This window comes from Syzygium oleosum, unplaced genomic scaffold (assembly GCF_021117445.2).
Source record: "Syzygium oleosum isolate NSW1041296 unplaced genomic scaffold, Sole_v2.1 Sole_v2.12, whole genome shotgun sequence".
In the NCBI taxonomy this organism is placed as follows: Eukaryota; Viridiplantae; Streptophyta; class Magnoliopsida; order Myrtales; family Myrtaceae; genus Syzygium; species Syzygium oleosum.
This window is the reverse complement of record NW_026607496.1, coordinates 7174352-7190079: the sequence shown is the minus strand read 5'-3', so window position 1 is coordinate 7190079 and position 15728 is coordinate 7174352. Positions and strand designations below refer to the sequence as shown.

At 39.8% G+C, this 15728-nt stretch overlaps 2 protein-coding genes across 6 annotated transcripts; one reads left to right on the top strand and one right to left on the bottom strand.

Moving 5' to 3' along the window:
- The first annotated feature begins 8675 nt into the window (after positions 1 to 8675).
- LOC115672306 (uncharacterized) lies at positions 8676 to 11671 on the top strand. Of its 4 annotated transcripts, none has more exons than XM_030594087.2 (3): positions 8676 to 8737; positions 9998 to 10361; positions 10979 to 11671. In XM_030594087.2, the coding sequence occupies exons 2-3, from the start codon at positions 10008 to 10010 to the stop codon at positions 11330 to 11332; spliced, it is 708 nt and encodes a 235-aa protein (XP_030449947.1). In that variant the 5' UTR covers positions 8676 to 8737; positions 9998 to 10007; the 3' UTR covers positions 11333 to 11671. The 4 variants fall into 4 exon arrangements, with proteins under 4 accessions (XP_030449947.1, XP_056172467.1, XP_056172466.1 ...); XM_056316492.1 differs by having other exon boundaries at positions 8724 to 8858; XM_056316491.1 differs by lacking the exon at positions 8676 to 8737 and adding an exon at positions 8870 to 9296.
- Positions 11672 to 12489: 818 nt separating this feature from the next.
- Positions 12490 to 15229, bottom strand: LOC115672307 (organelle RRM domain-containing protein 2, mitochondrial). 2 transcript variants are annotated; one of them, XM_056316493.1, is made up of 3 exons: positions 15043 to 15229; positions 13001 to 13069; positions 12490 to 12882 (listed from the first exon to the last, which is right to left on the bottom strand). In XM_056316493.1, the coding sequence occupies exons 1-3, from the start codon at positions 15167 to 15169 to the stop codon at positions 12662 to 12664; spliced, it is 417 nt and encodes a 138-aa protein (XP_056172468.1). In that variant the 5' UTR covers positions 15170 to 15229; the 3' UTR covers positions 12490 to 12661. The 2 variants fall into 2 exon arrangements, with proteins under 2 accessions (XP_056172468.1, XP_030449950.1); XM_030594090.2 differs by having other exon boundaries at positions 12490 to 12897; positions 15043 to 15228.
- Positions 15230 to 15728: the final 499 nt, after the last annotated feature.

Sequence of the window (15728 nt, the reverse complement as noted above, 5' to 3'; positions counted from 1 at the left end):
CTTTGATGGCATTTCATGCGACAAAAATGTGAGTTGAAATTCTCTTTTGTATTTTGTTTCCATACAGTAGAGATTTTGTATTAGTAGGTGAGATAAAAAATATGAAACAAACTTTAAAATATTAGACCTAGATATTACTTGCGTATCTCTATTTTTTGCAAAATAACACTTTCATTATTCTAAAAAAGTTTTCACATTAAAAACATCAAATTGCTCCTTTATAAATCTCCAACCCAAAAACTCTCGGACCCTAACCTCCATGTCATCGACAGACCCTCATCCACCACCCCCACCCACCTCCGATCGTCACCCCGCTGCTGTCGATTGCTCTCTGTTGATGACACCATGGTCCCATAAGGACGTAGTCAAAGTCGTCCACGGCCTCGGTCGGAAGCCACCATGAATGACCTCGATTGAGCTCGTTTGTGACTTGGGCCGTGGCTTATGACCTCGACTTGAGGTCTTAGGCCACCATAAACAACCTCAATCAAGGTTGTCCATGGCTTTGTCTCGGCTCATAACCTCAATTTGAGCTCCAAAGATAGATCTCGTCCATGCCTTTGCCGTGGCCTCAAGGACATCGGTGAACTCTATTGAGGTCGTGCCGCCTGGCATGAGCTCCACTGAGGTCGTCAATGACAGACAATGAGTTAGGCAGAGGTCGCCGCACAATAGGTTGTCTTAGTAAGTTTCGAATGAGTAGGGGTTGTGAGTAAGTGGGCAATTTGAGAGTTGGACGTGGGTATTTTGGAAACGAAAATAACAATTTGGTAAATAGATGGACCGTGGTAACTCCTTTTTGCAGTCTGTAGAGCCAGAACCTCAATATATAAAGTTGTTTTTGTTTTCTGAAGTAAAGGTATGAAAGCGGTAATGGTTTAAAACATTAGGAGTGTGCAAAACGAATTGTCCGAACCAGGAACCACCCAAACGGACCGAGCTGGCCGGTTGGGTCTAATTTCCGGCAGTGTTAGTCCGGTTCCCGATTCCTAAAAGTGGAACTGGTGTCTGGGTGTTCCAGTTCTCAGTTCCAAGGAGGAACCAGACCGGACCGGACTGACTACATAAATTTTTTTTTTATTTCTTCAAAAAAAAGTAAAATGTGAACTAAATTCGCGTACAATACTTTTCCCTTATCGTCACACCACAATGACTCTTCACTCATCATTGCTTCCGTCAATATTTTGAGATTTGTCACTCTTTCTCGTGGTGGTGAGAAAAAAACAAAAAAGCGACCGGTTCCATTGGACTGGACCGAGAATCGATCACCCCAATGAAATATGAGTGCGTTTTTGGTATGTTTCCCAAAAATGTGTGTTCTTGAAGATATAAATAATACACTAAGAGAACTGTTCATTAATAATACATGAACAGAAAAGGAACACTAAATAATTAATACAACTAATCGGTGACCATTATGTCGTGTCTTTAACAATTCAAAGTACGGTAAATGACACAAAAAGTCTCTGAACTTTGATCTAATGTGTAATGTCATTCCTGAACTTTTAATTTGTTCAATGTGATCTCTAGACTTTTGGTACTTGTTCAATTAGTCCATGGACAGTTTGAAAATTTTCAATGTTACCCGTGAACTTGAATTATTGGAATGATGACATTGAACAGTTTCATACAAATCATGGACTAAATTTAATACCTACCAAAAGTCAAGGGACCACACTGAACAAATAAAAGTTCATAGACGAAATTACATTTTGAGCTAAAGTTCAGGGATCATAGTCAACAAATTTAAAGTTTAGAGGCCATATTACACATTAAGTCAAAGTTCGGGGACCATTTATATTAGGATTAATATCACGAAATACCCTAAATTGGTTCACATGTGACAAATTTACCCAAAACTAATTTTTTGTCCATAAAAAACTCCAAGCTGGTACACCTGTGATAAATTTACCCAAAACTAATTTTTTGACCACCAAAAACTCCAAACTTGTACATTTGTGACAAATTTACCCTCCGTTAGTTTTCGTTAAATTAAATTAATATCACAAAAAATCACAAATTGGTGTACCTGTGACAAACGGAGTTTAAAACCCAAAACTTGTACATCCATCAACTGCCACGTGTCATCGAATAAAGCAATTTGATAGTAAAATTTAATGAAAACTATTATAGGGTAAATTTGTCGCATGTATATCAATTTAAGGTTTTTTGTGATAAAAAAATTAGTTTGAAATAAATTTATCACAAGTATACCAGTTTGGGATTTTTGACGGTATTAACCATCTATTTTATTATTCCATCTAACTATTTACTTTAAGTCCTATGTTGGAGAAGATTTACATCATGGAGGCTAGGCCATCAATTCTACCTGAATTCAAAGGGATAAGCGGAAGCCCGGCCCCTTGGTTCTTGTCTTAAGCGCCACACCATTAATGCTATGTTTGGATGTGGGACGGAAGGAAAATTTGGAGGGAATCGACATATTTGATAACTTCGATAATAAGTGCTGAAAATTCATGTATTCAGCTGTTAATAAAATCAATTTTATTGGTCAAATACATTTAAGAATATATTTGAAGATACTTTCTTTCATCCATTTTTAAATTTAAGTTTGATAAGTAATAGAAGTTTGAGGACGACAAATCACTAAACCAATGCTAACTGGTCAAATATTAGCCATGTATGTGGCTTGCACCGTAGCAATCATATAAGCAAAGTTAAGTGCCACGTAGCGAGCATTTTATCAATTTCGACTTTTACTATGTTTAGTTATCTTTGTCTCTATTAATGAATAATTCAAGTATTTTGCAACAGGTGATTTTGAAGAATAATATAAATGTCAATTTATTGCACAAGTGTGCATTCTTGCTAGTATTTATTTTGTATTCCAATTAGGATGCTAATTATTTTGAGACTATAAGTAATTCTTGTTTGTCCTTTTGAATTTTTGGCCTCCATGTTTTCTTGAGAGATTTGATATTATCAACCTGACATCTTAAAAGGAAAAATTTGTCCAAAAAGTCCTAAACCTATTGTACTTTTGTTAATTCAGTCATAAACATTTTAATTGTATCAATTGAGTCATTAATTTTTACACGTTTTGCCAATTGAGTCCTCAATTTTGGCTGAAAAAATCACTGATATGAATGCCAATTATCCTACGTGACATAGCCGGTGTTGACGTGAACAATTTTTAATAATATTTTAATATTTTTTTCAAAAATTTTATTAATATCTTTATTTTTCCTTTGTTTCTTTTATTCTCTTTTCCATCTTTACTTTTTTCTTTTTTCCTTTTCTTTTTTTTTTCTTTTTTTTCTTTTTCCCTCCGCCGAGCCTCGTCGATGGTCGGTAGAGGTTGCTGGCCTTAGGTGAGAGTTGTCCTTACCAGCCCTTAGCGAGGGTCGCCTAGACGAGGGCGAGGGCAGCCCTCGCCTGAGGCCGGCGGATCAACAAGGTCCAGCGAACGAGGCCCAACGATGGCCGACAAAGGTAAAAGGGGAAAAATAAAATAAGAGAAAAGGAAAAGAAAGAAAGCAAAAAAATTAAAGAAGGAGAAGAGAAGAAACTAAAAAAAATTAAAAAGGAAAAATTAAAAATTAATAAAAAAAATTCGAAAAAATATTAAAATGCTATTAAAAATTATCCATGTCAACGCCAGCCGTGCCACGTAGAGCGGCTAGTGTCTATGTTAGAGATTTCCATTCAAAATTGATTGGATGGACTAATTTGGTAAAACATGAAAATGTTTAAGACTCAATTGACACAATTATTTCGACCAAAAAAAATTGACACAATTAAAAAAGTGCAATAGATTTAGGATGTTTTGGACAATTTCCCCTATCAAAAGTATTGAATTAGTTTCCACATGCTCATCTATATTTTAGAAATTCTACGTTTTTTTTTAAATTTAAATTGATTTATGTGGGTGTTACCGATAATGAAAGTCTAGTCATTGCGGGCATTGAGATTTTTGGCTCCGTGATCGTAGGTTGCCACAGATTTGTTTTGAAGAATTTAAATAAGGGTTAATATCACGAAAAACCCTGAACTAGTACACTTGTGACAGATTTATCCCAAACTATTTTTTTGACCATAAAAAACCCCAAACTGGTACATATGTGACAATTTTACCCCGAACTATTTTTTTGACCACTAAAAGCCCCAAACTGGTACACCTGTGACAATTTTACTCCGAACTATTTTTTTGACCACCAAAAATCCCAAACTGGTACACCTGTGACAATTTTACCCCGAACTAATTTTTTAATATTATTTTTTTTATTTTTCGAATTTTTTTAGTTTTTCTTTTCTTTTTCCTTTCCTTTTCTTTTTTTCTTTCCTTCATCTTCATTGGACCAACAATGGATTGTTATATTGCAATTGATACCACAATAACGTGACACGTAACATAAATGCTACATTTTGACCCAAAAAAAAAACATAAACGCTAAATGAAAGACTTTCTTTTATATGCATGAATTTTCATGCCAACCACTTTTTTCTACATTTAAATGTCTCGCGAAAAAGGCATTATATTGTTGTCGTGTCTTTCTTATTTTTGGGTGCAAGTGGATAGGCAAACTGATGGGGTCCAACGTAGGCTTGTTACCTAAGCTTGGAGTACAGCTAATCAACAATTTCTATACGTCTTGCTTGCCAATTTAATTTAACAGATTAATTTACAAAATTAGTATATTTTATATATAAGATGAGAGATATTATATGTGCATGGCGATTCATAAATCAATATGATCACTTGAAATATATAATAAATAAAACGTGAGACATTTAAATGTAGAAAAAAGTGGTTGTCATGAAAATTCATGCATATAAAAGAAAGTCTTTCATTTAGCGTTTATGTTTTTTTTTTGGGTCAAAATGTAGCATTTATGTTACGTGTCATGTTATTGTGGTATCAATTACAATATAACAATCCATTGTTGGTCCAATGAAGATGAAGGAAAAAAAAGAGAAAAGGAAAGGAAAAAGAAAAGAAAAGAAAAACTAAAAAAATTCGAAAAATAAAAAAAATAATATTAAAAAATTAGTTCGGGGTAAAATTGTCATAGGTGTACCAGTTTGGGGTTTTTGGTGGTCAAAAAAATAGTTCGGGGTAAAATTGTCACATGTGTACCAGTTTGGGGTTTTTGGTGGTCAAAAAAATAGTTCGGGGTAAAATTGTCACAGATGTACCAGTTTGGGATTTTTTATGGTAAAAAAAATAGTTTGGGGTAAATCTGTCACAAGTGTACCAGTTTAGGGTTTTTCGTGGTATTAACCCTTTAAATAAAGGGTTAATATTGCCAAAAATATCAATTTGGTACTTTCATACCACATTTATACAAATTAATTTTCGTGAGACAAAAATATCAATCCAGTACACCCATGCCACATTCACCCCAAACTAAATTTAATATCACAAAGAACTCCAAATTGGTACACACATGCCACATTTACCCCAATTTTATGCTAAGATTTTGGTAAACGTGACATGAGTATATCGGTTTGGGCTTTTTTGAGATACGAAATTAGTTTGAGGGTGAATGTTGCATGCTTTTACTAATTTTGAGCTTGTTATGATATGAAAATTCATTTTGGGTAAATGTAACACGAAGAGAATTTGAGTATTCATGAAGATGCGCGTGTGAAGGTGAAAAGTTTATTGCAAAATCAAAGATTAGTGGGACGAGAGTTGAGTTACGTGTGTAGAAGGGTTAGAAACGCCGCAACATGATTTAAGAACCACATTTTCGATTAGGTCCTATAGGTTCTTTTATCACTTGATTTCCTAAAACTCTAGAGACGTAATCAGGTGAAAGATTTGCATGATATCGTGCCACAGCCATGACGCTGTGCCTGTGCTTGTTTATTATGCCCCGGCAATGACTCTCTATGCCATGAATGCAAGTATTAAGGATGTGCAACCGAATTGGGTTTACCCAGAAATAAGACCGGATCACTCGAAAAACAGGTCCGGGAACCGGTTCTTGTTTGAACTGGTCCGGGAATAGGTTCCATTTTTTGGGAACCGGTTGGAGCTAGTCTGGTTCTCGATTCCAAGTAAAGACCCACCCATACCGGTTTTGGAACTCGTTTTTAGATTGTGTTAAAAAAAAAAATCGTAGATCATACTATTACTATATTTTGGGGAAAAGTGCCAAAAAAGTCCTAAACCTTTTGCATTAGTGCCAATTTAGTCATAAACCTTTTTTTGGTGCCAATTCAGTCCTAAACCTTTTGCATTGGTGCCAATTTAGTCCTAAACCTTTTTTTGGTGCCAATTCAGTCTTAAACCTTTTAAATTGGTGCCAATTCAGTCCTAAACCTTTTGTTTTTGTGCCAATTTAGTCCTTCCGGTCAATTTTAACCTGATTTTGCCGACGTGGACTCCTGCCGGCCGGCGGCCGGTCACCGGTGCTGACGTGGCGCCGACGTGGACAACTTTAATATTTTTTTAATATTTTTTTGAATTTTTCTTTTTTTCTTTTTTTTTCCACTTTTTTTTTTTATCTCCCCCTCCTCCCTCTGGCCGGTCGCCGATCCGGCGATCGGCCAGAGGCCAGAGCTCGCCGGCCACTGGCGAGGGCGGCCTCGCCCGGCGAGGGTGAGCCTCGCCTTGGTCGGGCGAGGCTCGACCTCCCCAGATCCGGCGAGGTCAGGCCTCGCCCGACCATGGCGAGGCTCGAGCCCTCGCCGAAGGCCGCGGCGAGGCCCGACCTCGCCGGATTTTGCGAGGTCGCCGGGCAAGGCCGCCCTCGCCAGTGGCCGGCCAGAAGGAGGAGGGAGAGACCAAAAAAAAAGGTGGAAAAAAAATAAAAATTCAAAATAATATTAAAGTTGTCCACATCGGCGCCACGTCAGCGCCGGTGACCGGCCGGCAGGCGTCCACGTCAGCAAATTCAGGTCAAAATTGGCCGGAATGACTAAATTGGCACAAAAACAAAAGGTTTAGGACTGAATTGGCACCAATTTAAAAGGTTTAGGACTGAATTGGCACCAAAAAAAGGTTTAGGACTAAATTGGCACCAATGCAAAAGGTTTAGGACTGAATTGGCACCAAAAAAAGGTTTATGACTAAATTGGCACTCATGCAAAAGGTTTAGGACTTTTTTGGCACTTTTCCCCTATATTTTGGATTGTTGTTTTTGGTAGATAGTAATTTTATTGCTCATCGTAAGGATTGTTACTTTTGGCAGATAGTGATTTTTATTATTCATATTTTATTTTGAATTGTTCCATTGCTACTCATATTATTTTGTTGGAAAAAATGAAACCAAAAAAAGGAACAAAAGAAAGCAAGTTTTCAGGTAGACCCTTAAACTAGACCGAAAAAACATGATAGGTTCCAAAACAGGTTCCAGGACAAACAAGTTAGGTTTAAGGTTTCAAAAACTGATAACCAGTTATAATATGGTCTATTCCAAGTTTCAAGTTTGGAATCTACCCACCCTGAAATTGACCATCCCTAGCATATATGCTAGATGACGTGTTGTTTATGTATCAAGTGACTACATGTCATGTGATGAATTATCGTACGCAATGACTCATATTTCAATGAGAAAATATTACGTGCATTTCACACACCATGTAGGATTTACAATAAACCATACACTGATCGACACGTGTTCATATTGGGCCCACCCGTCAGAAAATTGTCTCCCCCTCCCCTCTCTCTCACGCGCTCTGCTCTCCATCTCTGCAACCCCACGCCCAACCCCCCACTCTAACCTTCGCTCAACACTTCTTCAAGCTCAAGTCCTTCAAGCTCGACTCCGCCATCTCCGCCTGCACCGTATCCATGCTCACCACCCTGACCGCCGCGCCTTCCCCCTTCTCCTCTGCAACCGCAGCCACAACTGGTGACCTCAAAGACGGCGAAGAATCACTCCCAAATCTCACGGTCGGTCCAGAAGCTGCTGCAGTTGGTCTTCAAGCCGAAGACGAGCTCGACCCCGGCTTTCGGCGTCGACGATTGGTACTCTCGTGACGTCAGCGAGGACGACGGGTTTTATGTCGTGTACGACAAGTTCCATGATTCCGGAGTCCCCGAAGGTTTAATACCTCGAAAGTTGTCGCCGGAGATGGATCGGAGGCGGAGGCGGAGGCGGTGGCGTGGTTCGTTGGACTAGAGAGCAGAGCTAATCGTGAATCGGGCATGAGCGAAGGTTTTAGAGAGAGAGAGAGTCAGGCATGAGCGAAGGTTTTAGAGAGAGGGGGTTGGGCGTGGGGTTGCAGAGGGCTTGGGGTTGCAGAGATGGAGAGCAGAGCGCGTGAGAGAGAGGGGAGGGGGAGACAATTTTCTGACGGGTGGGCCCGATATGGACACGTGTCGATTAGTGTATGATTTATTGTAAATCCTACGTGGTGTGTGAAATGCACCTAATATTTTCTCATATTTCAATGCATCGTGTGATGACTTGGCATGCGAAGATGGTGTGAGTGACGTGATGTGTCGCGAATAGAAAATACCTCATTGTTAGAAAAAAAAAGTCCCAAAAAAGTAAAATACAAAACCTTATCCAATCAACCTAAAGCCGGGTTTTTTCGGCCAAGGTATAAAATGTCCAAAAAGCCCACTTTCCCCCCCGTAACTTGCTCATCACGCAGCACCTGGAGGGAGGGAGAAAAGAAGGCATGATCGACCCATTCCGCAGATTCACACTCCGTGGGAATCAGCAAAAACCCTAGCCTTTCTTCTCTCCCTTGAAATCCTAGTCCTACCTCCTCCCCCAAGCAACGCCCGGTCCCACTCGTGCTCTGTAGATACAGATGTGTATATAATGTATCTCCCTTTGATCTTCCATGTCAAGGAAAATTACACACTTCCTTCTCTTTCTCGCTCACGTTTCCAGGCCCTGAAGCTCTTGGAGGTTTTTCCTACGGGATTTTGGAACGTGGGTGTTCTCTTTTTTTTATTGAATTTCTATCGACGTTGTAGTTTGGCTGCGTGAGGCGGGAAGGGCGTGATCGCATCTGCTGAGTTACGTGCTTGGTCGGTTCTGGGCCTCGGCAACTTTTTTTTTGTTGGGTATTTGGTTCTCTGTTGAGGTTTGTTATTCTGGGTATCTGGAATTTGATCGTGTGTGCGCTGTTTAAAGTTGCGGGTTTTCCTTCGGCTTTGGTTTCGTTGAATGGGTTCGCATATTGGGGATGAAGTTGTTCTTGCTTTATGTATCCCGCCTTTCGGAGGTAGGAGTTTGTGCTGTGTAGGAGAAATTTCACATATTGTATCTGTCCTGCTGTTTGGTGCTGGCTTGAATGGACTGTGCAGTCCATCTCGGACATCTTTTAAGTGGAGGCACTGTGAGAGCTAAATTAGAGTCCGGAGTGACGTGATTCGCCGCTTGAATCCAACATGAATTTAACTCCAAAAGTAAAGGTTCAATGTTGGGCTCAAAACACGTTGAGGATTGGACTGTATTCTGACGCTCCACCTCAAGCTTGAGCTTGTTTTATGTCAAAGGGACGATTGAGCTACATAGCTATTGACGCTTTTTCATGTCAGTGGGGCGATTGAGCTATTTGGCGAGCTCTAGGAATCTATTTTGGGAATTGGTGGTGCTAAAATGTTCGTTTTACATGAATCATCAATGCTAATCATTAGGGAAGTCCAGTGTCTGCCCTGCCAGCTCGGGTTCTCTTGTCAGACTTAGGGCTTTCAAGAAGCTGGCAGTACGTCGTGCTGTTTAGAGGAATTAGGGCACTTTTTTCTTCTGATATTGTTGCCAAGTTGCCAATTCAATAGCGATGAGATGATGCGTGAGTGCTGATGATGTAGTTTAAATGCATGGACACGGTCGAGTGCAAAAAAGAATAAAATAATACCCTTACTGCTCTTCACTAGATCCATGCATTAATTTATTGCCTCTCTGGTTAACTTTCCTGTAAGTCTGTAATCTGCCTTTGCTTTTCATGTCAGACATGCTTTGATCAATTTCTTGGCATAATCGAGGATTCAATTTCCTGTGCCTGCATTTCTAAGTTACATGCTGTATGATTGAGTTCATCTGATGTGTGTTCTTGTGCCTAACAGATCTCTGCCTATGGAGGCACAGCGTCTGTCTGTTGATTCAGAGTCAGTTACTAGTGAGAATTTGGTGAATGAACTGGGAACTGCTTTTGACGGTTGCCTACGCATTCAAAATGCTCATGAATGTGAAAGCTCTTCCAATGGGGTTGATCTGAGTGATGATGAGGATGCTGATGAGCTCGAGGAGTATAGACGATCAGATCAAAAAAATTTGGACAATGTAATCCGGCCTTCTCCAAGCAAGCTTATGTCTCCACGTATATCTTCTGATGAAGAGGATGAGGAAGAGCGACCAAACTTAGAATTGCAAGAACTCTGTTCTGAAGAAGTTGTGGATAATGCCGTTGGATGCTCAGTGTCCTCGCCTGTAAGTGGCGCTGTTTGTGTTTACTTCGAGCTTTCTGTTTTCTTGTTGGGTACACATTAGCTGTAAAACGTATTAAAAGATGCTTGTGTATAGGAACTTGTGCAGGTATTTCTTGGACTTCTGGGTTTGTGCTTTTTCTGTCTGTCTGACTGATAATCTCCTGGCTTCGACTCTGTAGACCAGTTTGTGATCCACTTGGATGATTCGTAATAGATGGATTGGAGCCAAAAAAATTAGTTCCTTAACTAAACTGTTGCAGCCAGCATATTAGAATTTGGTTCTTCTTTTAGTATGTCATTTGATGCACATGCTTGGCTGTCTGCAATACATGGGCATATGACTGTTGCTTTCACCTGGTATTTATTATGATGAGATTGTGTCACTTTTTGTCAATCCTTTCCAGTACAATGTCAATCTTTTAGAGGGATACTACAACAGAAAAATTAAATAAGCTTTATACCAGTAAGTGGGTAAATCTTATAGTGGGTTGGATATATAAAATTACAGCTAGACATTCATCCGGTCCCCCCTATATCTTCTCTGATATGACCAACAAACCATTAATTTTCTGTGCTCAGATGTTTCTCATCTTTATCCCTGTGTATCACTTCTCTCAGGCTCCTCTAGAGCTGGTATCTGCCTTTAAAGGTAGTCGCGAGAAACAAGGGGGAGCTCCGGGGAAGCTCACAGTTACGTGGGCTCCTGATGTTTATGATCCACGTCCAACACAACTATTAGATATAGTTACCCGAGGGACAAAGCAGAAAAAGGTTCCCAAGAAAGAGAAAGTAGGCGTAAAGGAAGGCCAGAGGGGCAAAGAAACCACACGAGGTGCTGGTGGAGGTAGAGACTCTTTACGAGGGGGCAGCAGCAGCAAGGACAAGAGAAAGAAGCAGAATCATAGAACCGGGAAATCTGGTAGGTCGTATAGTTTTGTGGATGACAATGGATCAGATAACTATTCCTACTGATGGTGGCAAAATTTACTTGAAAGCTGAGATGAGTATGGTTGTCTAGGGAGGAAAAATTAGTTACTCTTCTCCATCTTTTCAGTTAGTTAGGAGGCTGAGGAACAGGAAAATATATCGCAGGGTTAAATTTTTTGGGGCATAATTTTATAAACTTTTAGTTTGATATGCTGGGAAACATTTTCCTGACTGGACGGGCTCTAGTTGAGTAAATATTATAGTTCTTCAAAATTTAGCGGAGCCCCTCCTGTCCTGGGGAGCTGCCCTTGTACATATTTTTGCATCTCTGCGCTTTCTTGGTGCCGGCTAATGAAAATAGGAAGGAAAGATCTTCTTGGTGTTGCTGCAGTTCTCAAGTCTATTATAAGTAGCATGCAATTCGAGTTGATATTGCATCTTGTTCTAGTGTGAAAAACGTTGTCATTATGTTATGTCATGCCCTTTGGATGAGCTACAACTTTAGGGGAGCTTTTGGCACTTTCATTTCCCTCGTACTCTTGTATCGAATTTCGAAAATGTTTTGTCATAAAGTTTGTACGTGAACTTTTATCGTTGAGTTGAATCTATATAAAGATTCAGCGTTCTGGATTGCGGCAAGCATTCTGGATTGACATCGAGAGGAACTGCCTATGCATTGTACTCTCATTCAACGATGCTTCAATAGCCCTGGAAACAAAAAGGTACAAGTATGGTACCTAAAGTTGCACGGTTTTTTCTTTCAATATGGTCTCCGAACTTGTTATTTACGTTAACTTGTGTAATTTATTTTCAATCAAGTTACAAATTCCAATTAATTGAAACTCTGCACCGATTGATGCTAATTCACTGTCGTTAAGTATGCTAATTGATCTGGTTGGTTGAAATTGAGTTTCAACGGTGACATCGATTTTTCCCCATTATTTTGGTTGGCACCCATGGTTCATATCAATTTCAAGTCAGAATCAAAGAACACGGGATCTACATTAAAAAATTCCGTAAGCTCAAGTGTTTGGAACAAATCATGAATTCGGAAATCATAGTGAAAAGAAGAGGGCAGGATCAAATATGTACCTTTTCCTAAATGGGCAAGTACACAAGCATCCAAATGCGTGGATGGCTAGGTAGAGAGAGAATACAAGGAGAGGAGCTGGAATTCAGACAAGGCAACCAAAGCAAAGAGGAACATTAGAAGCAGATGATTTATATATATTAAGGTAATACACGAAGAGTTAACAATACTGATCCCAACCAGTGGTTTGATCCAGTTTTCAATTAATCCAAGAGTATCAGGCGCCAAATAATTTTAGAGAGTCGAACCACAATCAAGGATGGGAACAATGGACACAACAAGCATCAACCACACCATCCAACAGTCTTATTGGTCCTGAAACCAGTTTCCGAAAATTGCGGCTCCTGTTGAGGTGGAGGCCTCGGCTCCCTTGGTTTCGCAGGGTCAACAAAAATAACCCATCCGTCTAGGAATTTAGCATTCATTCCTTCTCTGGCTTTCTCTGCTTCTTCGATTGTTTCATATGTGACAAAGCCAAACCCCTTCGATCTGCCAGACATCCTATCTGTAATAACCTTTGCTGCAAGATCACGAGATGACATACCAGAACAAGTAAATTTACGATCCAATCTTATCAGATAGATGCCCCAAAAGAACAAAATATCAATTAATCAAGGGCGTACCTTCAACAAGATTTCCAAAAGGTGCAAATGCCTCCTGAAGCTTATCATCTGACGTTAATCTAGAAAGGCCTGTCAAGCACACCACAAAAGGGCATCAACTCAACCATACAGTACGACTTCTATAAGCAAATCTCATTACTGCTCTTACAAATAAAACAAGGGAAAGTTAAAGGCAGAAGAATGAAACTGTATGATTTTAAATAACTTTGATGAAAAGGCCAAAGTTAGACCACCTTTCAAGATTAAATCATGGATATATACAACGGAAAAGATTCTACCAGCCACCCTCCCAAATGATGTTCATCTGATTGGTTACCATTGTTTGTGCATACATGAGTACAGCAAAATAACATAGTAGACAGACTAAGGTCGGGCAGCTGACTCTTCCCCTTCCATGTTTGGAAGATGTAGTCCTTATTAAATAACTTTTCTTTGGATAAACAAGGGTGATGTTCGAAAAGAACACATATCTAAATTTACTGTAGCAGGCCCTAATTACAAGACTATTAGAGTTGAAGCACCCAGCAACAAGAATAGGAAGCAGCAGGACAAGCACATAAAACAGAAGGAAACAACTTTAACCTTGTCTCCAACCGATACATAGCTGCTTTCCTCTCCTATGCTCAGGAAAACCGAACTAAAAAAGCTCTATAACTTCTCTGCCATTTCTCTATGAAAAAACTTGTCAACATCAAATGCTAAAGTGGCCAAGTTACTCCCATATTTTCTCAAATTTGGGCCAAAGTCCAACCACCACCTTCTCCTCTTCTAGGAGTAATGTCATTGTCCTTTCTCATACTTACATCCATGAACCAAAGCATCTCTAATTAACAGATTCCGATATAGTAAATAGTTCAACATGGCCATACTTGTCAATAGATTTACATCATGACAGTGCTCAAACAGGTCAATCATGTCGATTAACCAACGCCACAGAACTAAAAAAGCAGGTGCTCAGGCTCATACAATAAGGGCATTCCAGTGCACAAGGCTCCACAGTCCACATTGTGGGGTAATATCATAAAAGTCAGACATGCCACTCCCGCTTGTCTTGAATCCTTTCCTAGAGTCCTAGATGTCAAGTACTGACTCTCATTCTCTAATATTTGCCCTTTTCTCCAGGGAAAGAGTAGGATCAGGTAAATGACACAACAAAAGCTCTAACTCAAGAGCTATTCATGGATAGGAGAAAAAAAGAACGAAATAATAACAATAGAATAGAGGAATACCATCCAGAGAAAACAATCAAAAACCAGGCAGCCTTAAGATTTTGGAGTATCGCAAAGGTATAAACACTCATCTCTGATGAAATGTAGATCCAATTCTAAGTAACATATAAGCACATTGTTTTTATTGCAGTTCAGTTAAGCTAGTGACATTGTCACCGTTGTGGAAGTCTTGGTACTAAGGGGATCCCGACAACACCAACCATCCTCCTACGAAACCCAAAAAAAAAAAAAAAAGCTATGATACCTAATCAATAAGAATTCCACCACAGAAAATTACACGGCGAAAATGCCCGCAACCAACCACTTGCATCATCTCGACGGCAAGCAAAAATTGAACTGGCCATTCAACCAAAACGATAAGAGTGCACATCCCATTGCCATGTTATCCCTTTTCCAAGATTTCCAAGAACCCACGTAAAAGAACCTACAAGGCAATTAAAAGTTCTCCCCTACCTACCCTCCATTTCCTGGCACTCTAACCATGAACCTACACATCGACCGCACCTCTCATTAAAACTTCAATTCAGCTAAGTTAACAGAGCTTTAGATCTTCAATATCACAGCCTTCTAGCCAATTCCAAGACGTATAAAGCTTTAGAGCCTTAGACGTACTCCCACGCCATCAAACCGACATGAGGCAGAACCAACTCGTCCGACAAAAATCCCGCCCATGAAAACATAACACGAAAGAAAATCAGCACTAAAAAAGACTCTGATCTTAGCTTCCAGACAAACTCGGGCGAAAGGAAATCAGATGAAAACGGGAGGGAAGCACGAAACGCAAGAATCACGCAGAAGGGATGAAACGCGCACCGCTGACGAATAATTTGGGCGCCGTGAGCGTTGAATAGAAGCTGCTCAAAGAGGGCTGAGCTTGGAGGGCTGATGGAGACACGGCGGACCTCGCGAGCGCGTTGCGAATGCTCGAGAAGAACGCCATTGAACGGGGTTGGAAGAAGCTGGAGAGAATTTGGAAAGAGGGCTTAATTAGGGTTTAGGGAAGGAATAGCGGTATATAAGCGTTGGAAAGAGATTTTTTGAATTTAGTTTTTAGTCCCTTATGGTTTCTAACTTTTCAGATTGACTCCTCGGAGTCTTCTAGTAAATTCCAAATTGGCACGTAAACCCTGGTTCTTGTGAGATTCCGGCGATGCCTATTTTGACTGGGGATGAAAATGAAAATGCCTGACTCATCCAATTCCGCGAATTCAATTTTTAGAAGATACTTGATCGGAAATTGTCTATCTAATATGTGGCAACGAGCATTGTTTCTTAGATTGAACAAAGCATATGGACGTCCAAAGAAGATGCATCGTGAGTTGCCCATCTATAATCCCCGATTGGATCGTAGATTGTAGCGAGCTCAAAGATTTGGATGCAGAACGACACTGGTCCGACTGGCAAGCACTTCTTTGAACGAAGAGAAAATTATCATTCTAAACACCATAATTTAATTGTAATGTGAATAGATTACGACACTTTGTGTCAATTTTTATAAT

What these genes read in the sequence shown, in the direction of transcription:
- LOC115672306 (XM_056316491.1), top strand. Translation starts at nt 9,223, where the DNA reads ATGGACTGTGCAGTCCATCTCGGACATCTTTTAAGTGGAGGCACTGTG. An exon ending in AAATTAGAGTCCGGAGTGAC is followed by an intron (nt 9,297 to 9,997) that starts GTGATTCGCCGC and finishes TGTGCCTAACAG; the next exon opens with ATCTCTGCCTATGGAGGCAC. An exon ending in GATGCTCAGTGTCCTCGCCT is followed by an intron (nt 10,362 to 10,978) that starts GTAAGTGGCGCT and finishes CACTTCTCTCAG; the next exon opens with GCTCCTCTAGAGCTGGTATC.
- LOC115672307 (XM_030594090.2), bottom strand. Translation starts at nt 15,169, where the DNA reads ATGGCGTTCTTCTCGAGCATTCGCAACGCGCTCGCGAGGTCCGCCGTG. An exon ending in GCCCAAATTATTCGTCAGCG is followed by an intron (nt 13,070 to 15,042) that starts GTGCGCGTTTCA and finishes TGTGCTTGACAG; the next exon opens with GCCTTTCTAGATTAACGTCA. An exon ending in TTTTGGAAATCTTGTTGAAG is followed by an intron (nt 12,898 to 13,000) that starts GTACGCCCTTGA and finishes GTGATCTTGCAG; the next exon opens with CAAAGGTTATTACAGATAGG.